The sequence below is a fragment of the Callorhinchus milii genome, unplaced genomic scaffold (genome assembly GCF_018977255.1).
Source record: "Callorhinchus milii isolate IMCB2004 unplaced genomic scaffold, IMCB_Cmil_1.0 Scaffold5, whole genome shotgun sequence".
NCBI classification, from domain to species: domain Eukaryota; kingdom Metazoa; phylum Chordata; class Chondrichthyes; order Chimaeriformes; family Callorhinchidae; genus Callorhinchus; species Callorhinchus milii.
In genome coordinates this window covers 9,534,226-9,557,558 of record NW_024704746.1, presented here as the reverse complement: position 1 = coordinate 9,557,558, position 23,333 = coordinate 9,534,226, and the positions used below count along the sequence as shown (strand labels likewise).

Here is a 23,333-nt window from a genome sequence, read left to right as displayed (position 1 = left end):
GGAGATGAAGAAAAAAGAAAGCAGGGATACGAGGGTCAAAAGATCTGCCATGATTCAATAAAGTAATGGAATGGGCTCAATGGGCTGAATAGCCGCCTCCTGTTCCTATCCTCTCTCCGTTTCATTTGCAGAATGAAGATGCTGGGGACTACAAGTGCATCGCTACAAATGAGGCTGGTGTGGTTGAGCGCAGCGTGACCTTGACTCTGCAGAGTAAGCCTTTGCTGGTACTTTGGTTCTCCAGTGACTTCTTATCAATCGAATGGAGAGGGAAAATTGAAACCCGATTTCCTTGAATTTTGCAATAATATTGTTTACAGCCCTTTCTATAAGAGTATTAGCGCCTCTCACATTGGGAGGACACCTCAAAGCACTTCATGGATTTACTGTGGAATGGAGTGACTGTATTTGCAGGCGAATGCGGGAGTCCAATTGCACATAGTAATGTCCCACAGACAGCCATGACATTTTATTTGGGGGATTGCTGGCCAGGAGCCTGGGAGAAACTTATTTCTCTCTTCAAATAGTGCCACGGGATCCTGAACATCCACCTGAACAGTCAGACGGGGGCTCGGTTTAACATCTCATTCGAAGGACGCACTCAGTTTAATTGCTGATTTTGGAAGTGTTGTAACGCAGCAATGCAATACATTTCTGCCTTGAGGAAGGTACAGAACCCATCAGTTAATCTATGATGCTTTCTCTCTCCCAGGCTCCCCGGTGTTCATAGTTGAGCCGATGGACACAGTGGCAGACGCTGGCTCCACAGTTATCTTGAGCTGTCAGGCAGGTGGAGAGCCACCCCCTACAGTCGAGTGGTCCCGTCAGGGGCGCCCGCTCCTCAGCAACGACAGAGTCACCATCCTATCAGATAGCTCGCTGAGGCTCACCGCCCTGCAGAAAGAGGACACATCTGACTACGAGTGCGTGGCCAGGAACCTGATGGGCTCAGCACTGGTGAAGGTCTCCCTGACCATCCAAGGTTTGATGTTCTTCACTAACTTGGCCACCACTAAGGGCATTTAGGAGCAACGTCTTCATGTAGAGGGTAGTGAAAATGTGGAACTCACCACCAGAAACTGTGGTTGAAGCAAATAGCATTCACATATTTAAGAGAAAACTCGATTCATACATGAGGAGGGGAATAGAAGGGGTTGGGGTTTTTGTGGGTTCTGAACACAGACACAGACTGGTTGGCCAAAATGGCCAAGATCTAACTCTTTGACCGTGCCTTCAGTCATCTTTCCCCTCCCCACCCTCTTCAGGTCCCAGCTTGGGTGCCCAGGCAAGAGGTTTGCAATGTGAAAGCTGCTATACAATTGTAAATTGCGTTGTAATGTAACCCCCAGGAGTTTGGTTTGGACACTCTTAAGCATAGTAATGGGTTGCTATTTGTGTCGGACATTTGGCTGCTCCCAAAAATAGATACATCTCAATTCATCCATGAATCAGCCATGTGAACCTTTCTGATGGAGAACGGAGAGTAAAGCAACAAGGGTTTGAACACTTGCCGTTTCCCCTCCGCAGTGCATGGGGGATTTTCCAAGTGGCTGGTGTGGGGTCCCTGCAGCGTTACCTGTGGGCAAGGAGTCCAAAAACGGCGGAGGCTCTGCACGAATCCACTCCCAGCCAACGGGGGTCGGCCATGCCAGGGGGCCAGCGAAGAAGGTCGCGGTTGCCAGGCCAAGCCTTGCCCAGGTGTGTAGGAGCAGCTTTACTTCCTGATCCAGAACTGTAAGCGTTCTACCCTGCACCCGGCAAAGACTGGCCACCACAACAAACAAAGCCACAGAAGGGTGCAAGTGTTTAAACCAGTGGTGGCCACATTGATGGTCAGTCAACAAAAAAGATTTGCTTGATTTATGCCAAAAATCAAGAAATATTCAATCAAGAAAAAAAACTGAAAATGCTCGACTGATTGAACAAGGACTTATCTAAACTTATGCGAATGTTCAGGAGAGGCTACTTCTTGACAGTCAATTCTTGGGCCAATTTTGGCCTACAGGCCATAGGTTGGCACCACTGGTTTAAACCATTGTAAGACCAATGGCACTTCTTACATCAGAAGAGTAAGCAATCTGCCGATGTGGGATATTTCGCCTACAAAACCTTTACAGCAAGATCTATGAAGACCAAATTTAAGATTGCTCAGAATGTACACACTGTAGATAAAAAGAAAGTTTAATCATCAGCCTGTGCCTAGTTAGCGGATCTCCACCGAGTTGCTAAGAAGGGAGCTACAATTGTCTTAAGTGCCCCTGGAATAGAGGTCACTTTATCCAAAGTCATAGGTTTAGAGTTGTAAAGAAGAATTTCAGGCAGATACCAAGTTTTTCTTTGCTCGCACAGTGATTGATTGGATTAGGTTGCTGGGCAAGGCGATTGAGGCCAGGATGCTGGACTTATTTAAAAAACAGCTTGATGCTGTGATGGGAGGTCGGTGGTCTGGGTGGGAGGTCTGGAGGAATGAGAGCGGATGGGAATTTATCCAAATCTGTTGCAATGTAAGACTTTTCATTTGAAATTTTCTACCGTAACATCGCACTTCTTTGTTGTCTTCCAGTGGACGGCAACTGGTCAGAGTGGGGCCAGTGGGAGGAATGCTCTCGTACCTGTGGCCAGGGAAATAGGATGAGAACAAGGGTGTGCAGTAACCCACCCATGCAGTATGGTGGGAAGCCATGTGAGGGCAAGACTGTGGAGACTATCATGTGCAATAATCGCCCCTGTCCAGGTAACATACAAGTGTCCGTCTATCTCTTTATTTTTATACACATATAATATTGTATTATATGAAAACTGTACAGAATTACATAAGACATTTATATGCATATATTATACGATACATATTTACATTTATATAGCGCTTTTCACGTCAGGAGGACTTCCCAAGGCGCTTAACAATTCTGCCTTGACACTTGAGCTGGGTGATGTGGTGGGAGGGAGAATGATGAACCGTAGCAATGGTCAAAGAGATAGGTCTTGAGATAGATCTAGAACAAGTTGGAGGGACACCAGGATGGACCGGGGGGGGTGTCTAAAGGCTCAAAGCTCAGCTTTATACTTAATAAATAAATTGCTTGAATTTTCTACAACTTGGATTGACAAGGACCTCAGCTATGAAGCTCAATAATTAAAACTCCACTTCTGAGAATAGTTAAGAGCCCACCCTACAATTAAGTCTCTCTGTGTGACATGCTTTACTTACTGCATGTGTGGCTTTTGATACGTGACACTTATAAGCAAACCTAGCGAACTTTGATACGGTAAAACAAAGGATGTGGGCATTATGAAATAGAGAGCATTTTATAGCGATTCCCTTCCCCCCAATAACTCCCCAAATCACTCCAGTTTGTTGTAATAAAACCCACAGGGCCCTGGCTTCAGACCAGATACTGATACAAAGACATTCTGAATCCAAATACTGAGCAGTGCATACGTTTGCCAAAGGATCCTAATATGTGCAATTTAATAAACATCAAAGTTGCATCATTCACTTCCATGCCTTTTATATCACTCTGGTGCGCTTGTTAAAAGTTGCTGTTCATGCCTTTAAGACAGACCTTTAAGACAGACACTTGTCCATATCCGCTAGTTATTTTTTTCTGTTCTCGCTTAACTCTCTACTTCAGCCCAATTCAAACCAATTAGTGAAAGAGAAAGTCAGGTAAACGTTTTAAACTCCTTTTGTTAAAATGGACATGGTCTATTTCATGACGTTAGAACAGCTTTCGGGTTGCTTCCATGCTGGCTAGCACTGAGATTTTCACATGCTGTTTGATGAATCTCTCTGCAGTGGGCGGTGGTTGGGGGGCCTGGATGCCATGGGGAACATGCAGCGAGACCTGTGGTAAAGGGACCCAAACCAGACAGAGCTTTGTAACAATCCTCCTCCGTCCTTCGATGGAGCTCACTGTGAGGGGCAGGAGGTGCAGACCCAAGTGTGTAATAACCGACTGTGCCCAGGTATGCAATTGGCAACACCAACATAATATTCCGTTTTAGTTAACATATGAGGTGTAAGGTTAAAGCACTTTAGTTCTTTCTGTAAAGTTCAGTGACTGTATTTGTAGGCATCCAAATTGTACTACTATGTTCCACAGCCATGAAATGAAAGACCAGTTTTATCTGGGGGATTGTTGGGCAGGACATCGGGAGAAACTCCCTTCTCCTTTCTCGACTAGGGAATCTTTAATGTCCACTTGAACAGGCAGATGAACACCACCACAAATTGCATTACATAGCGCCTTTCATGTCGGGAGATTATCCCAGGCCATCCAGCATGACCCTATGATTGATCTGAAATTTTGTAATCATGTACATGATTGTTAAAGTGAGTGACATTTATTTAAGTCATTTTAACCACACTCAGATAGTTATTTAATGTGAGGTGCCATTTCCTGACCCCACACACCCCTTGCCATCAAGAGTGTGTAGAATTAATCTTGCATTAAGAAACTCAAGTCCATCTCAAACTATGTTGCCGATTTAATGGGAAGCTGGTGGGGTCGAATTGATGATCAGATGAAATTGGCCAACTGACCTTCTTCATCCAAAGTTTTCTTGCTGTTTTGTGCATATTATATAATACTTTAGGCAGATCTGCAGTAAGCATTTAGCTCCAACACCTGGAAAGATCCAGACATAAAGACAAGAGTTTTTGAGAACAGCAGGGTTAGCATGAGCTCTGCACACAAGAAAGAATTTGACGCCCTCCTCTGTGGCTGCTGTTGTTTCCTGGTTTTAGTGGATGGACGATGGAAGTCATGGAGCAGCTGGACAGCCTGCAGCATGTCGTGTGGAGGCGGCACTCGTCAGAGGACCAGAGCGTGCTCAGACCCCCCACCACAGAACGGGGGGCGCCAGTGCGAAGGCAATGACGTACAGATCGACTTCTGCAACAGTGATCGGTGTCCGAGTGAGTACTGGTGGTTAATCACACTCCTTCAAATGCTGTAAGGTCCCATTGAACTGATATTTACCTCATAATATTACACAGTGGTCTTAATAGTAAAATAAAAATGCTAACATTAATACAGTCAAACTCGCATAAATCATATAATCCCCTTAGTCACACATCTGCCCAAGTCCCGGTCCAAGAGTTTATATTCTATGCAAGTTTGACATAACTTATACTTTACATAAATGATAGTAAATGTATGGTCCCAAATGATACGACTTATGAGAGATTTATTGTACTTGTTGTATTATATTTGCATTTGAGTACAGCACCTATAATGTTGAATCTCAAAGTGGCATCACCAAGTTTTTTGTAAGAGTAATGGTTGTATTTGTGGGTTGAACGCAGCAGCCAACAGCAATTCATACGGCAAGTGAACGATCAATGTTAGTTGGGGGGGGTTTCCGGCCAGGACATTGGGAGAACCTACCTTCCACTCATATTAAACTTCAGGGCCGGGCAGGTTTTCTGCACGGCCGACGTGTTATAATGCCTATTTTTGCTTGTTTCAGTTCACGGAAACTGGGGCCCTTGGAGCAGTTGGGGAACATGCAGTCGGACGTGCAACGGAGGCCAGATGCGGCGGTATAGGACCTGCGACAATCCCCGGCCAGCCAGCGGGGGTCGGGCCTGCGCTGGGGCCGACACTCAGATACAGAGGTGTAGCTCCAACATTTGTCCAGGTGAGTTGGCTGACTGCCAAAGCTGATGTGGTTTGTTTCGAGTTGACATTGAGTTGAGTGAATACTCCCTCGCAAGAGAGTGCCTGGGTTTAATTCCCCACAGGGCGAAAAGTTGGGCAAGTCCCCTTACTCCACATGCCTGTTTACCTATCAGTAAGTAGGAACCTGGTTGTTAGTCGATTGGCAGACCCCCCTCCGAACATTCGTAAGAGTACGTAAGTCCGGGTTCAATCGGTAGTGTGCTTTCAGTTTTTTTCTTGACTGAATGTATGGCATAAATCATCAAGAAAGCTTAGTGTGTTGGTCATCAATGAGACAAGCCTTGCCTTGTGCTGAGAAACCTGCGTAAGCATTCCCTCGGTGACTGGAAGAAAGGGCGAGACTGTTAATCTTTCAAATGATGATCTATTATCCTGTAGTTTTGTTGATGGCTTAATTGGGGGTGTTGGGGGGTAATACATTTCTCCAAGACACTTCACTCTTGAAAAGTTTGTTTCAGTTGCAATGAATACAAAGTAACATTGAATTTCCTTTGCTCAGACATAAAGGCCAATGTTACCTTATCTAGAAAAAGGGGAAGAAAAAAGCTCATTCATTGAACTTAAACAATCTTAATAGCAAATAAATCACTAAAATCAGGATACCAATTCATTTACTGAATCGCAATCTGCTGCTGGTTACCTGAATTCAGTGGCCAGATCCTGGCATCCTATTCAAATATCAGATCTTGTGTTGATTTCACAAGGATTCTGAGTTCACATATGATGCTGGAGGAAGTGAAGGGCCCATCCCAACACTTACATTACACACCCCCAGTTCTCAATAGAGATTCCTATAATAGCCAGGCTCACAAAACCAGTTAGTCAAACATTTTTTTACCCTGAGGGCTAAGACCGCCAAAGAGGCAATTGTAGTCCTAGAGTAAGTGCTGTGACGTTAGCTGATGTCCTTTCGGGATTGAGACAGACTGACGCACCTTAAGACTTTTAGGTGGTTGATCTGAAACTTCACCTAAACAACCTTCCTGCTGAAGAGGTAACAACAGACTGCCCAGAGCTGACCTTCAGTGCGGCTCTCACTGCAACCTGATCAACAGAACGCTGATACTTTAGCTTTGGTCATTAGTGCAGGGGCTGCTTTCACATTTGGAGCCCATGCAAGATATCACACAAATGCTGTGAGGACGTCTCACACGTGCCACAAGACTGTGAGAAGATTCTCTCATCCCCCCCACCCACCCACACAGCAAAAATTTGATGTGAGATCTGCAAATTTAGGTCAGCTCCGGAATCACACCCGAGATGTTCATCAATTAATCACACTGATAGTCAAGAGCAAAAGGGAGTCTCTCATCAAGTCTGCTCCCAATGTGATAGTTACTTTCCCCAACCTCCCCCTCCCCCTTTCCCACCTTCTCAGAAGATGGCAATTAAACGATCTGAATGCAACCTCTGTAAATACATTTCCTTCTTCAAAACTATGCACGCAGTGGATGGGAACTGGGGGCCTTGGCTGGCCTGGAGTGACTGCTCAGCATCGTGTGGAGGTGGGGAACAGAGGCGGGTCCGTCTGTGCAACAAGCCCCTGCCGTCCAGCGGGGGCCGCTCGTGTCCAGGAGATGCCTCCCAAGTGTCCAGATGTAAAGGCCAACCCTGCCCAGGTTTGTCATTGGATTATGCTCAGCGTGCGAAACAAATCCCTTCATACCCTGGCACCTCCCAACTTTTCGACCTGCTTTCTCCCCACTCCCTTATTCACCGCCTCTGCTCAAATGGCTCTTGCCTCATGCTGGTCCCTAGTCTCCTCCACTCCACTAAGCTCCGAAGCTTTGGAATTCTCTCCCTCAATCCCTCCGCCTTGCACCCCCACCCCACATCCTCATCATGACTGAAAACCTTCCTCTTCAACTGCTTTACAGTCACCTCCTCTCTCCCGCTGTTGAAACTGCATAGAAATATTTCAGTGGATGCCACATGCTTGAAACCGCACACATTTTGAAAGCTGCAATAAGGTATTCAGGCCTCAGAAATATTGAAATCCAGAGTGTTTACCAAGGAAATGTCTCTGATGACTCTTAAAGCATTTGCGTTTCAGCTTTCATGCAATTACACTTCTCAAAGCATTCAACAAAATGTAGCAGGAACTAGCAGAAATATACGAAGGATTTGAACGTAGAGACAGTGGGGGTAACGTCTGAGCACTGAGTAAAACCAGAAAATTATGAGATCGGAGAGTAAGGGCCAGATTGAAGGGAAAGGATTACATGGACTAGGGTAATGTGAGACCATGGTGAGATTTGAAGACCAGGGCAAGAATCTGAAAATAATCAAACAATCTGTTGAAGTGCTGAGAAACAATATCTTGTTGAGGATTATTTCATTCAAAATCCTAAAAAACAGATTGATTTTTTTTACGTACAAATATATAAAAAATAAGGCGTTCAACATGCAGTAATTGTCTCTGTTTGTTTCAGGTGGACCTCAGCGTGCCAGGGGAAGTGTTATTGGGAACATTAACGATGTGGAGTTTGGCATTGCTCTACTGAACGCTACCATCTTTGACAGTCCAGAAACTGAGGCTCGAATTATACAGGCACAGATCTCAAACATACCGAGGAGCATTGGTGAGTGCGGAGCATTTCAGTAGTCAGTGGGTACAGGGTGTCTATCCACAAAGTCCTTTTGTTTCCCCCCTACACTGTACTGACCAACAACTGAAACGTGGAAGAATGATGATAATTGTATTTAGAAGTACTTAGTACAAGCATTTAACTGTATTTAGAGGTACAGAGGATCAGTGTGAGCGACGCCATCATTTTCATGCAGGTAATGATCCGTCACCATGTTCGGTACAACATCGTCCGTAACATGGAGTGACGAGGTGAAATGCATCTGACTCCTCCGTTGTCTTGTACGCTATTTTGTAACCGGGGTAAGAGGACTTTGTGGACACCTGTATATCTCAATTTCACATCCCTTTTACAAGGTAATTACAATAGACCAGGATTACATGCGTTAGTTGGGTAGGACCCATCTCGTTCTGCATTAATCCCTTCCTTGCTTGTCTAGGTCCTGCTATGAGGAAGCTCATCTCAATCCTAAATCCCATCTACTGGGCAACCGCTAAGGAAATTGGGGAAGCAGTCAACGGATATTCTCTCACGGAGGGAGTGTTCAGACGGGAGACGCAAGTTGAGTTTGCTACTGGTGAGTTGCTAAGTGCTGTATTTGCAAAGTTTGGAAAGGTACATGAGATTAGTAAAAGGATGTGAATTTTCACAAGAGGTTTTGGATAACAAAAAGGCCCTATTTACACACACTAATGTTAGACAGGTTCTTGATTCAACTTTCATCCAAAGGATGGCACTACATTGGAGAGTCAGCCTATTGAACTTAATTACAGTGCATAAAACTCAGTAACTATGTTGGGACTGAACTCACACAGCCACACAGTGAGCAATATGTTAAGCACAGGTTGCATTTAGGGAGGATTCACTGTGCTTTGGTCACTGTCTGTTCCAGGAGAGATACTGAGGATGACGCACATCGCCAGAGGCCTGGACTCGGATGGAGCACTGTTGTTGGATATTGTGGTGAATGGATATGCGCTACAGCTTCCTTCTGCTGTGAACCTGAATGTTAAGGTAATTTAAAAAAAGGTATTGTGATCTTCCAAATCTACTGGTAAAGCCACTACACATTGTGAAACTGAACAATACAGTTGCAAGTCCCATCTCCTGGCCTGTGCTGGACTAGAGAACACAATTGGAACTTTCTACAACTGCCAGCAACTATCAGGAAAATTCAAAAGAAAACTTATAAATGGGTTAAAGACTCAACAAGATGCATTACTGGAAAGAGAACAAAGTAGGTCAAGAGAGGACAAAAAAGGATGGGCTTATTGTCCATCAAAAAAATATTTGATTCTTATCTAAAAATGGGGAATATATCCCAATTCCATTACAGTTTCTTAGGAATAACCAGATTGCTACGTGCACAATGTAAGAATTAAGCACTTTGAGACACTGCCCCACATCCAGATTCATATTCTCAGACACTCAGCACAGATTTTGTGTGGATTCATGGCTAGGACTAACATCCCTAATACTGGTAATTAAAATGTACTGAGGGGAGGTATGAAAGATGGTAAAGTAACAGAAATTCCTTGTCTCTTAAATGTCACATTTAGGATTACACGGAGGATTACGTTCAAATTGGAGGCGGGCAGATTTACGCCTACTCCACCAGAATGTTCACCGTTGATGGTGCAAGTGTGCCATACTCCTGGAACCACACCATCACATACAATCATAACCGTGGACGGATGCCGTTTCTAGTAGAAACACTGCACGCTACCTCTATTAGTGCAGAGTACAACCCACTGGATGAAACTCTGGACTACAGAATACATGCCATCATCACTAAAGGTACTGTACCCGGTTGTTAGTCAATTGGCGGATCATTTTCCGGGAGTAATAATCCCTCAAAAAAAGATTGGTCATTCAATCCACAACTGTTTGTGGGACATTGCTGTGCTTTGCCAAGAAAATACACAATCCCCTTTACAATATTTCCCGTGTCGCGCTTTGAGACGTCTCAATGAGGTGATAAGGCGCTATATCAAATGCAAGGATTATTATTACTGTAAACTCCTTTGATGGTACAAACACCCTATTATATATACACACACAAACACCCACAGTCTCTACTTGCAGTATTTTACACACAAAAGAATACAGCAGAGGAGGATTGCTAGGTTTAATACAGGTGCTCTGATCCTGGCTGTGTTATTGCCCTCCACGTTCGATCAGTGCAGGCTATACATGGCAGTGGAACACTATCGTACGCACTTACAAAGCCAATGATTAACAATAACTAAACTCGGGTGGAAGAAAGGGAATGTCTCTGAGTGTTATTTGGCTGAGAGCAGCTTATGTTTAAGGAAGAGCTAAAAGCATTTGTTTTATATTAGGTGACCGCAGTAACCAGTGCCCAAGCGGCTTCACTCTGGACTCGGCTGGGCCCTATTGCTCAGGTAAGGAAAGCAATTGCATTCAAAGATGAAGCAAGTTTGCACGAAAATGCTTCAATCCATGGCTGTGCCTAACGCCCTCCCTGCTCCTCTACAGATGAAGATGAGTGCACTATCCGCAATCCCTGCTCAAATACCTGCCACAATGCAATGGGTACCTATTACTGCTCATGCCCAAAAGGACTCACCATCTCTGCCGATGGAAGAACCTGCCAAGGTAACACTGCATTTCTGCTGAACAGAAATCTGACTGCATCAATCTAGACAATTCCTGCACGACATGAGTCTCAAATAAAACATCTAATTCTGATTAACCTCTTGGTTAAACAAAATGAGGGGGGGGGCGGCAGGCAACGTTTAAGGAAACTGAATAAGTCAGCTTTGATAGATAAATTAGTTAATAGCAGAGGTACAAAGATCAGAATAAATGTCTAGAATTGGATGGCATACTGTCCTTCCCAACTCCAGGATATTGATTGGATTAGCTACATTGATATCAGGGATGTAGTTCTGGGAAGAGATTGGAGAGGTTGGGTCTGTTTAAATTGGAGCAGAGGAGGACCCTAGTAAAGGTGTATAAAATTACTAACGGTTTTGACAGGATAAATGGGGAGAAGCTACGGGTAGAGGAGTCAGTGAGGACATAGATATAAAATAGTCAGAGCAAAAGGGGAGCTTAGCAATATTTTTTGGCCCCCTACACGGAGAGTTGTTGGGATGTACAAAGCCCTGCCAAACTAAGGAGATCGAGGCAGAGTCCATTGTGAATTTCAAGAGCAAAGTAGATAGACATATGAAAGGTTAAAGGTGCATGGGGAGAGGGAGTGAATGATCAGCAGGAAACTGCTTACCATTAGAAAGGCTCAGTCAGAGAAGCGATAACAATGTTCAGTGACTATTTGTATGTAAAAATAAAGTGTTAAAACTTGGAAGTGGCCATGTCAACATCCTGTCTATGAAATGACCGGGTGTTGAAAAGGTTGATGGTCAGCAAATGAAATAGGGAGTTAACAAAGAAAAAAGCAAAGCACAAGGTTGATCAGTATTTGAAAAAGGTCAACATTTCAGGGGCAATCCTTCATCAGAACTCCAGTCGATTTAAATTTTGCTGAAGGAGCCACATCCAAAATAAAACTCTTTTACATTCAGATTAACTGCACCTTGAATCTTTTGGTACATCACTATTTAATATTGGTTTTCAGACATCAATGAGTGCGCTTTAGGTGGTCACACCTGCCATGCCGGACAAGACTGTGAAAACACTATTGGTTCGTATCGCTGTGTGGTACGCTGTGGGCTTGGCTTCAGGAGGACATCAGAGGGTTTAAGCTGCCAAGGTATTGTTGTCGTTAATACTACAAATTGTGTTACTAAGATTTAACTGACTGAGAGACTAACTTACCTACATCAGTGACAGAGACTAACTCATAAGTCAGTGACGAGGAGACCAACTCTAATTAGTCCAACACAGAGAAGCAGACCTGAATGACCAATTTCCATGCCATGTTAGGAGCAAAGGCTTAGGGACCCAGGGTGTGCTTGATGTACTGCTGGAGTCTAACCAGCTAAAACCACATAGCTTGCCATTGATAGCACTGTCTAACAATCTTGTCCAGCTAGGACCACCCTACCTGTTAAGGCTTTGGTTTGCAGAGTTAATAGGAGCTGAGTGGGAGGATTCACATAGAGAATGGAGAAGACCTTCACATCCACCTGATATCACAAGAAAGCTGAACTTAATTATAAGACACCATTACTATTTACTACCTCTTACGTTTCCCCCCATGAACTTTATTTCAGTAGGTGAGAGCAATGTTTTTTGAAGCGTTTCATTGGCTAAACACTAGCCTTAATTTTACACAGTGTAAATTACATCCCGGCAATGCTAACATTTGCAAAAAATATTCAGAGGTGAAAATTAGATTCCTTTTCTGCTCGACAGACATCAACGAATGCCAAGAGTCAAATCCATGCCAACAGCGCTGTCTAAACATCATCGGAAGCTACCGATGCAGGTGTGACCCAGGCTACCAGCTGCGAGGTAGAAGATGCATGGGTAAGTGCACGACCAGTTATACAAAGCTCATGTGGAATGCAATATATAAGTATCTACAACAACTTGCATCTATATAGTGCCCCTCCAGAACGCTTGACAGTGCTGAAGCACAACATTAAGAGCCGGAGCTACTGTACTTCATGTACAATGCGCTTGCGATAGTCACTACACTTCACAGTAAAATCATGTGAAGCACTTTGAGACATTGCCGACTAGATAAGGTGCTATATCAAATGCAAAAAAATAATAGTGTTATAGCACACCAAGCACCACATACTAAAACTACTCGAATGGATGATTCACACCTATATAATAATTAGATACAGTGCCCACAAATTCTCAAAGCATTTCACAGGTTATTAGAATTAAGTGTAGTGCTGTATTTGTAGGTAAATGTGGTGGCCAATTTGCACTCAGCAAATTGTACAAACAGCCACAAAACAAATGACCAAATTTATTTGGGGGATTGTTAGTCTGAACACTGGGGGAAACTCTCTGCCCTTTTCAGATAGTTCCATGGGATCTTTAGCATCCACCCAAACAGGCAAACAGTACAGCAATTTAATGTCCCTTATGAATGATAAATAATCCTTGCATCTGATATAGCGCTTTTCACGTCTTCAAGATGTCTCAAAGTGCTTCACAGAATAGACTGTATATTGTGGATGAAATGCGGCAGCCAATTGCGCATGGCAGCTTCCCACAAACAGTCGTGGATTGAAATGACCAATTTATTATTGTTTGAGGGATTATTATCAGGCGTGTGGAGTAAGGAAACTTGCCCAAGGTTTCACCCTGCCGGGAATTGAACCCAAAGCGAGTGCTCTAACCACTGAGCTACAGGACTCCATGATGACAGACATCTCACAGTGCAGCTCTCTCACTCTATGACTTTGAGCACAAAGTCCTGACTTAGGGGCCCCTTGACCCCCTCAAACTTCCGAGGAGACCAGAGTGTCACAAAATGAGCAAGCAGACCTTTCATCACATTAATGCAATTCAGCAAGATGAACAAACTGAAGTTACAAAATTCATACAATTGGAAATAGAGAACAATAGAAATAAAGGATGAGCCTCCAAGCTCTTTAAATAAAAATGAAGAGACATTTCTAAGTGCTCCGTGACTAAAAAAAATGGAGCTTTATCGATCACTTTCTCTTTCTCCATTTAGACATCAATGAATGTCGACAGAATGTGTGCCGACTTGATCAGCAATGTAAGAACACGCGAGGGGGATTCAAGTGCATCGATCTGTGTCCAAGTGGAATGACAAAAGCAGAGAATGGGAGCTGTATTGGTAGGTTTCAAGGAACACAGGACATTTTATATCTGCATTAGTATCCTTAAGCACCATTTGTTTACCAGTAAATCATTGCCACTTGAAAAGACATTTGGAATAATTAAGCCGTGTGGTAACATCAATAATGAATTGTGTCAGCCATAGAACCTAGTATTTTCAAACCACATCTTGGAATGCCTTGCTACATATATGCAGTGGCTACAGAGAAAGAGACCAACTTCAATGTCAGGAGCCCAGTCACATTTCAATGGAAATGCAAACGCAACTAGCTGATTCATTTAGTTTGGGCAGAACGCAGTTAACATCTCCTTTAGAATCTCAAATGTTGTTAGTAAACGTTGTTAGCAAATGTTGTTACCAACCATAGACTCTTGGTACAAGTTACCAACCCACTTCGGCAGGTTGTAGATCGGTGCAGTTGGTAACAGACATTTTTCCACAGATATTAACGAGTGCAGAGATGGCACTCACCAGTGCCGCTACAATCAGGTCTGTGAGAATACCCGAGGCAGCTACCGCTGTGTTTGCCCAAGAGGTTACCGATCTCAGGGAGTTGGAAGGCCTTGTGTTGGTGAGTAACATTCAGCTTCGCATTGGAGCACATTTCTGCATGAGGCTGACATTTCATTTCACAGTCTAACACAGTTTCTAATGAATCCCAATGATGGAGGTAAACTTCTCGTGAGATTTAACAAACGGATGCCTTTATTTTTTAAAATATGTGCTTTTTTCAAAAAAATCGTGTTTATTGGGGCAAAGTTTGGGGCGTTTATATTTAGCCTTGTTACAACACCTGACTTGTATAAGGATTTGATTGCAGATATTGAGTGGTAAAATTCAGCATCTTAACCATTCCTCAATAACATAAAACTCCAATGTGAATGAGCCTATAAACTGCACAATTAACACTTTAGCTTTCTGTAGCTGCATCCTCCCCACAGCATGGCTTTTATTCTCTGAAATTAGATTATCACCACCTCATACGTGGCTGTTAAATCTGTAAAGCATTTGCAGGTCTCCAATGTAGCAGCAAGATATCGAAGAAACCCAATGAGGATTTTTTTTTACTAATTTTCAATATGAAATCTCATGAATTTGTACAGAGAAATCCTTCACAAGGGCATCAGTTCTCTTCCACGTGTAATGATTATTTATTGAGGAGTACTGCAGAGGCAGGCATCACTGTACAGTTGAAATTTACTATGACAGCAAGCAATAGAGTAATCTATTTTGCCTGGGTTGTGAAGCTGAGGTGATAGTCACCTAGGATTCTAGACTAAAAAAAAGTGGCGTGAATAGTGCGTGATCCTCATTGCTAAGATGTTGCAAAGTGAGATTCAACTGTACTGCGTTTACCTGCTTCTTTCCCTTCAATAATAATCCTTGCATTTCAGTGCAGGAATGTAAAGTATGTATTGTGCTAGTCTGAGACCTGCTCATCTGCTCTTGGCTTCAGAAGGCACATAACCCAGTGACTATTGGAGAGAAGATACAATAGTTTGCAATAGCACCTTTCTTGTCAGGAGGATATCTCAAAGTGGTGGTTGGGCGACCGAGCTGGGGTGGGACTCATACCCAGTAGTCTGCCCAATAATCACCCAGATAAAATTGGTCATTTACTCCATGGCTGTTTGTGGGATATTTCTGTGTGAAATTGGATTATCAAGTTCACTTAGAAATTCACTCACTACAATTTACAGTAAATCCTGTGAAGTGGTTTGAGATGTTTTGACAACATGATGAGGTACTATATCAAATGTAAGGAACAACAACAAGATTCCATTTATAAAGCGCCTTTCACGTCAGGAGGACGTCCCAATCGGAATCATTTATTGTTATATATATATTAATTTAATAATATTTTTAGTCATTTAGTTAAAGTAAGCAAATCAAGGAAGGAATAGATGTAAGCTTCTTGCTCTGATTTCTCTCAATATCACCATTTAGATTGTGCAGAGAACGATGGATAAATATTACAACAGATCTAAAATACAGAGCACGAAAGATCCACATTACATAAATTTGCTCATGATGCTAATGATTTGACCTATTTCTAATTGGGTATTACAGTGGCACCTCCGTGATTAATTAGGCCAAATCACTTTCAGTCTGAAATCCAGCCTTATCTCTTCCTGAAATTGTCCTCAACAAACCTGAACCTGTGCCATCTTGTTCTGATATCTCAACATATCAAAGTGGACTGATTACTCTGACTTACCAATTTGATGAGATGCTTTGTTTGGGGAAATGTGACAGAATTCCTGCCACTTGCCTAATCTGTGTTGGATGTTAGAATTAGTCTGCCCACCCTTCTCTTTAATTTTCATTTACATTGATCACAAAAAGTGGCAACTTTTACTAACAAAACTGCTGTGGCAACAATTCAGACAGAAAGAGTTTGACAGAGTCGAATGCAAGGCGGTGGTCAGTCACTCAAGGCTGTGACAATTAGTCATGTGGTCCAAAATTGGGGCCAGGAAATTTAAATTATAACAAACAGATAGCTCCAGTTGGGAGTTGGGTTTCCTATTTCTCAAGCAAAGCTTGCTAATTCCTCAGCTGCATATGGTGTAGCATTCAACAAAATGGTAAACAGCTGGTTACAATATTCCAACAGGGAAGGGGAATGCTGCTTCTCCCTGCCCTGAAAGAGGGAAAAGCAGGAACTGGAGAAGACAAACTAAATAATGGCAGGTTTTTCTCTCCACACATTAATGACAGTACTTATCAAGTGATCTCTGACCTTCCATTTGATTCCTTAATTTGCTTATACATCAAAGCACAGGTGCATGCATCGGAATAACTGACCTATTTAATGACTCATGTGATTGGGGAAAAAAAGCAACGCTTATGTGAAAAGGGCCATCTCAGTTTACACACTTAGGCAGGTGTAAATTTTTTTTAAAAATCTTCGCAATTGCAAACATTAGCCTGCTCACACAGCACCCTTCAAATAAATCACCTTTTCTCCACTAAAATCTGCTGTTCAGATCAGTTTAATGAACGATTTAAGGGTACAGTATTTTGCTGGCAAGTTGAATCTTTTAAAAAACACACAAGGGATAGATAATGCTTTGAATTTTGTCATAAGGGCACAATCCATTGGTTTGAAAAGTTGGCAGTATTTCGTTGGGATCACCTTACAAATATCACCTCCCTGTGCCCAACCCAATCTGAGTAGACAGGCAAATGGGATCTCAGTTTAATATCTTATCCAAAGGATGGCACCTCTGCCTTTGCAGCCTTCCCCCCAACACTGTATTGGAGTGTCAGCCTGGACTATAATAGCTTATACAGTAAAACTCACGTAAGTCTTATCTATATAAATTGTATAATTGCCCAAGTTGTACATTCACCCAAGTTCCATTCAGTTCCCTATCAAAACCACTTAGATTTATTTGCACTACTTGTATTAATCACTTCCTAAATCATAACCCAGCTCCCCTCCCCTCCATTATTTCTACAATTACTGGCTGCTGCCTTCAATTGCGGGAAATAACATCCTGACCTGTTGCCTGACCCCGTACTGGCTGCATGGACTCGCGATAAACAGCCTTGATCGATTGATGCATACGCAGAAGAGCTTAATTTCCCATGATTAAACCAGATGCCAGCACTTGCCGGTCAATGCTCATGTGGTGACGGGTGAAGACGCACTGAATTGCGGGAAATGTAGTCTTGACCCATCACCCTATGTGGACTTACTAGCTGCATTGAATTACGCATGCATAGTGTAGACTTATACAGGTTGCCTGCAACTCAGACTTTGTTTAAGTCATGTGAGTTTTACTGTACTGTACTTTCCAAATTCCTGTCAGGAGTAACTGGGTCTAATTTGTGGCAATGCTTTTAATGTGATTGCTTAGTTTCGTAAACCCCACGGCATTGCCGCTCGGTTCAGAGTTCCCCGGGGGAGGGGGGAGAGACATAATTATCCTTGCATTTGATAAAGCGCCTTATCACGTCTTCGAGACGTCTTAAAGCGCTTCACAGAATATACTGTAAAGTGAATCGACTGAATTTTGCGGGCGAAATGTACTTCCTTTCACAAGAAGCAGTCACCATTTGTGTGATTCAGTGCAATAAGGAACCCAGTTAAATACCACAAATTAGACCCTAGTGTCAGCAAACACTCCTGATTGAAAGTAAAGACGGGTCCTCATTGTGCAACTCAAACTGATCCTCTTTTTCTATGTTCTTTTTTCTTTCCTTTTCATGGTACATTGTGCTGCGACCATGTCCCATGAGCAGACATTGACGAATGTGAGCGGGTGCCTAAACCCTGTGCATACCAGTGCATCAACACCCCTGGCAGCTTCAAGTGCCTCTGTCCACCTGGACAACATTTGTTAGGCGATGGGAAATCATGCGCTGGATTAGAGAGGTTGCCAAATTATGAGAGCAATTATTACACCTATAACTTTGCCCAGTTCCCCAACGTGGGTTATTTCAACCGGCACCAGTACATTAGTCAGTCCTCACAGTATAGATCCCACGTGGGCTACGGCAGCCGATATCGTTCAGCTTCCTCCAGGACTGGCAGGAACGTTAGAAAAACATGCCCTGAAGGCTATGAGGCAAAGAATGGCAAATGCATAGGTAAACATCAGAATTTATCATGGCATCTTCTTTTTAATGCAACAGTGTGAAATGAAATGTCTTGAAGGTTGTGAAGCTTGAATTAGCATTGCTCAGAAAACTCCTTCTCGATCGCGTTTGTTAGAGCAACTCAATGCCCCCACCCCCAAAAGAGCATAGAGCATAGCCTTGCTACTTCGGATGAGACGTTAAACCGAGGTCCTATCTGCCACGAAGATGTTAACGGTCCCATGGCACTATTCGAAAAGAGAAGCGAGTTTCTCTCTCCCTGACCAACAATCCCCCAAATAAAATCAGTCACTGACTCCATAGCGGTTTGTAGAACATTACTGTGCACAAGCAGCTGCTGCGTTTCGCTCACAAAATATACAAGCAATCCACCCGCAGTATATCCTGTGAAGTGCTTTGATTCGCTCGATGACGTGAAAGGTGCTATATTAAATGCAAAGATTATTATTACTTTCCCTTGTTCTTCAATGTCCTCAAGCCATTGGCACCCCTTTTACCTGATCAAATAGTATATTCCCATTCACCTCTATTGTCCAACTTAGGTCTGGTTAGGTAGGTTGGAAATGTGACCTGTACGTGTTACAGTAAAGTTGTGAATCAGGAATTATGCAAAATCCCTTAAATATTCATTAAGTGTGAAACCAGGAAATTCGGGAAATCTCTGCATGGGATTTCCATGTATTCTATTCAGATGCAAGGATTATTATTAATTGCACAAGTTGTCTAAGGTTCTCAAACAGACTGGTGGAGAGAGTACTGGGTTCATTACACTGATGAATGTCCAACACATGGGGCAGGGAAGGGAAGAGAACAGAAAGTATTCAACACGTCTCTAAACTCTGCAAACCTCTCTTCACAGATATTAACGAATGTGAAAACAAGGAAATCTGTCAACACGACTGCAAAAACACACCAGGAAGCTACCAGTGCCTCTGTCCCAGTGGATATCGACTCATGACTAATGGCAAGGCGTGCCATGGTAAGGTTATAGTTCAGAAATGATTTACAATTCCTAGTTGTTAATATAATTAACAGGTGGAGTCCTGTAGCTCAGTGGTTAGAGCATTCGCTTTGCAAGCGAGACACCTGAGTTCAATTCCAGGCAGGGCGAAACCTTGGGCAAGTTTCCTTACTCCAACACGCCTAATAATAATCCCCCCCAAAACCAAAAACAATAATAAATTGGTCATTTTCAATCTACGACTGTTTGTGGGACACTGCTGTGTGCAATTGGCGTTCGCCCACAAATATACAGTCAATTCACTTTACAGTGTGTTCTGTGAAACTCTTTGAGATGTCCTCCCGACGTGAAAAGCGCTATATCAAATGCAAAGATTCTTATTAATATTATTATAATGTAATATAAAGCACTCCGAAACACTGTCCGCCGTGAAGGGCACTATATAAATGCAAGCTGCTGTTAATGTACATAAGGTGAAAAACAGAATTTAGTAGCAAATATGGTTGTATTTTCTTCAAAAGATCTGACTATTTAAGTAGATGCCGTGTTTTCACTTGGTTCAGTCACAGCATTCAGAAGAAATCCTCTCCCAGTATCGTGGTTAACATGCCCCCAGATCAAAACAAAATTGGTTATAGTGTACTTTTCACAGTGGTTTGTGGGACAATGCTATGTGCAAAAATGGCTGTGAGGGAAAAAAAGCATTAAAATGAACAAGCCATATATTTTTCATTCTTACACTTTTTTTAAAAAAAGATTTTTTTTCTAAAATGTTTCAGGCTTGTATGAGATAATTAATCCCCAAAATTAAGACAAATGTATTAAAGTGCACATATTTTATCAAATTCGCCTTCCCATTCTTTAATTTCTCTAGATTTAATAATAATTGCCGGTTTTGCTTGTATGAATCCCAATGGTAATACTGAAACTGGTTTTGTTATTCAATTATTCAGATGTTGACGAGTGCCTGGAGCAGAACATCCACTGTGGGGCCAACCGTATGTGTTTCAACATGAGAGGCAGCTATCAGTGCATAGACACGCCTTGCCCACCCAACTACTTGCGAGATCCAATCACTGGGTAAGTTTCGCCAACATGATATCCATCCTGCTATTGTCTGAATTGTCACCAGCTGAAAATTTATAAGGAAATCAAACCCAAAAATTGTTTTACAGCACAGAAGGCCATTCAGCCCTTTGTGTCTTTGCCAGCTGTTTAAAAGAGCAATTGACTCAGTCCCATTTACCTTCCCTCTCTTTCAAAATAAAAAATATTTTCTCTTAAATGACATTGCACATCTTTAAAGCTTTTGTGTAAAACAAAATCCTCCTAATTTCCAGCTGTGCTCTTTTGTTCCAAGCAAACCCCCTACCTCGTGATCCAAACATCCAATTGTATTCACTTTTCACTCGCTCCAGTTGCAACCTTTCAAAACAAAAATAAAATCTAGCATTGACCATATCTAAGAGATGCATCAAACCACCAATACCACCTTTTTCACCTATTTGCAAGGAAACAAAATTGTGCAACTCCTTCAGTTCAATATAGAAATAGGCACTTTAATCCAACTAGCCCACTCTGGCACTTATGCACCACCCAATCCTCCACCCCTCCTAATCTCTTTTATCTCTCTCTAATTCTCTTTTTCCTCATGTATGCGTGACACAATACTTGAAGGAAAATGGAATTTTCACTCACCTACCCAGTAGACAGTCACTTGCGTAAAGTTCCCTCACCTTATGACTGCACATGTGAATTAGGGGAGAATTCTTAAAGAAACTTATCCTTTCAAAATTGCAGGACTTGTCTGGTTTGTGAGGGTGGGGGACAGGGAACATAATGAGCAATGTGACCAGTTGGTTTGAGCAGAATCTACAGGAACAGAAGTCTGACTTTTATAGGCGACATTTGAAATGGATTTGTTTTTTTGCTCTTAGGTTCTGCCTGAAAAACTGCCCGTCTAATGACCTGGAGTGTGCTCTGAGTCCCTATGCACTGGAGTACAAGCTCGTCGCCCTTCCCTTCGGCATTGCCGCGAACCAGGATCTCATCCGGCTGGTGGCTTACACTCAGGACGGCGTGATGCACCCGCGAACAATCTTCCAAGTGGTGGACGAGGACCCGGGCGTTCCTTTCGCCATTCGGGACGAGAAATTGAAAGGAGTTGTTTTTACAACCAGACCACTCCGGGAGCCGCAGACGTACAGAATGAAAGTGCGAGCATTGTCATACAGTGCTGACGGAAACATCGAATACCAGACGACTTTCATAGTTTATATAGCAGTGTCTGCATACCCATACTAAATCACTTCAGCAAGTATATTTTTTATATTGCACACGAGTAAAAAAAAAAAGAAAAAAAAATCAGAGGATGGATGCCAGTTTTGAAATCCGCCATTGTTTTATACAGTTTTGTGAAAAATGGTGCTATATATTGGCGGCAGACAGACCAGAGGTTTGCAGCTGGGAGACACTGGTCTGGCACATTGCTCAATGAGAGAGACAGATCATCATTCTAAGCCATACAGTTCTTATTCTTCAGCCAATCTGACCAAATAGCCACCAGCCATTTGAAGTCAATACACTGTTTCAGCGCCCTTGGGACGTCCTCCCGACGTGGAAGGCGCTATATAAATGCAAGTTGTTGTATGAGAAGATGCCAATATTGGGGAAATCAGACACCAAGATGTATTCTATCTTTATGAAAATGTACATATGAATGATTCTCTGTATTTTCTACGCCAGGGTGGTCCAACTAGCTGCATCCGGCCCGGGGGTGATTTTATCGGCCCGTGAACCATCCCAACTTCATTGCAAATACAGCCAACACACAGGCTCTAAAACGGGTCTGGCCCATCATGAGATAGACACCAGGGGCTCAGGCTCTGCCTGGCAACGGGATTTGCCAATCAGGATAAAATGTTGTTTATACAGCCCTTGGACTTACCTCAAATCTGCCATTCGGCCCTCAGGAGCCAAAAGGTTGGGCCACCCTGATCTACGCAGTTACCTGTGGTTCATTTATATTTCCCCTTCCCCCAAAAAGGCTAAAGTGTAACACCATAACAAAATAAAGGTCACAAAACCTCTGTTACTGTAGGCACTTCATTTCTTTGCTAAATCTAAGGTTAATGTACGTGAAATGGTGATCTGAAACTACAAAAATGTTGGTTGTAAATGATGTTGAAAATTCAACCTTTTCTTCCTCAATGCGTTTTCTTCATTTCAGGTACATCTCAATAAGTGGTATGGGAAGCCTCAACCACGTTCTTACCCAAAATTCACACAAAAGCACTTTCCATGCACTGCCAGATCAGCAGAGTCAGCACAGACAAACCTGCAACCTCCTGATCTGTACACCTACTGCTGTACCAGACACTGCCTTTACTATGAAGGAGGCTCATAACTTAAAAGCTAATCATTGGAAAAATAATTGACTCTGGAATATCAAGCTCTCATGTGTAGACTTATGATTGTACTTGTTACAGTTTCCACTTGTGAAAGACTGCTGAAACACAAAATACTCTTAGAGGGAATTAAACTGCTTGAAAAATAGTAACATCAGTAAACATTCTGTTTCCCACACACACAAACTATTTGAACTAGATGTACATCTTTTACACAGACACGATAAGCCAAGGAAGGGTGGGGGGCATACAGAAATTTTTCAAAAATCACTTAAGAGGCTATTTGTGGAGTCCTGTAGCTCAGTGGTTAGAGCACTCGCTTTGCAA

At 42.7% G+C, this 23,333-nt stretch overlaps 1 protein-coding gene across 1 annotated transcript in view; it reads left to right on the top strand.

The window, feature by feature from the left end:
* hmcn1 (hemicentin 1) overlaps positions 1-22,688 on the top strand; it is a 162,635-nt gene extending 139,947 nt beyond the window's left edge. Inside the window, 23 exon segments of the mRNA XM_007895691.2 lie at positions 132-213; positions 713-982; positions 1,528-1,698; positions 2,564-2,734; positions 3,797-3,868; positions 3,871-3,966; positions 4,748-4,918; positions 5,473-5,643; positions 7,133-7,303; positions 8,117-8,266; positions 8,712-8,849; positions 9,165-9,286; positions 9,832-10,069; positions 10,615-10,677; positions 10,772-10,891; positions 11,877-12,011; positions 12,617-12,730; positions 13,902-14,027; positions 14,473-14,601; positions 18,282-18,629; positions 19,498-19,617; positions 20,553-20,679; positions 21,537-22,688. Coding sequence (XP_007893882.2) covers positions 132-213; positions 713-982; positions 1,528-1,698; positions 2,564-2,734; positions 3,797-3,868; positions 3,871-3,966; positions 4,748-4,918; positions 5,473-5,643; positions 7,133-7,303; positions 8,117-8,266; positions 8,712-8,849; positions 9,165-9,286; positions 9,832-10,069; positions 10,615-10,677; positions 10,772-10,891; positions 11,877-12,011; positions 12,617-12,730; positions 13,902-14,027; positions 14,473-14,601; positions 18,282-18,629; positions 19,498-19,617; positions 20,553-20,679; positions 21,537-21,903 — 3,672 coding nt within the window. The 3' untranslated portion in view covers positions 21,904-22,688.
* The last annotated feature ends 645 nt before the right edge of the window (positions 22,689-23,333 follow it).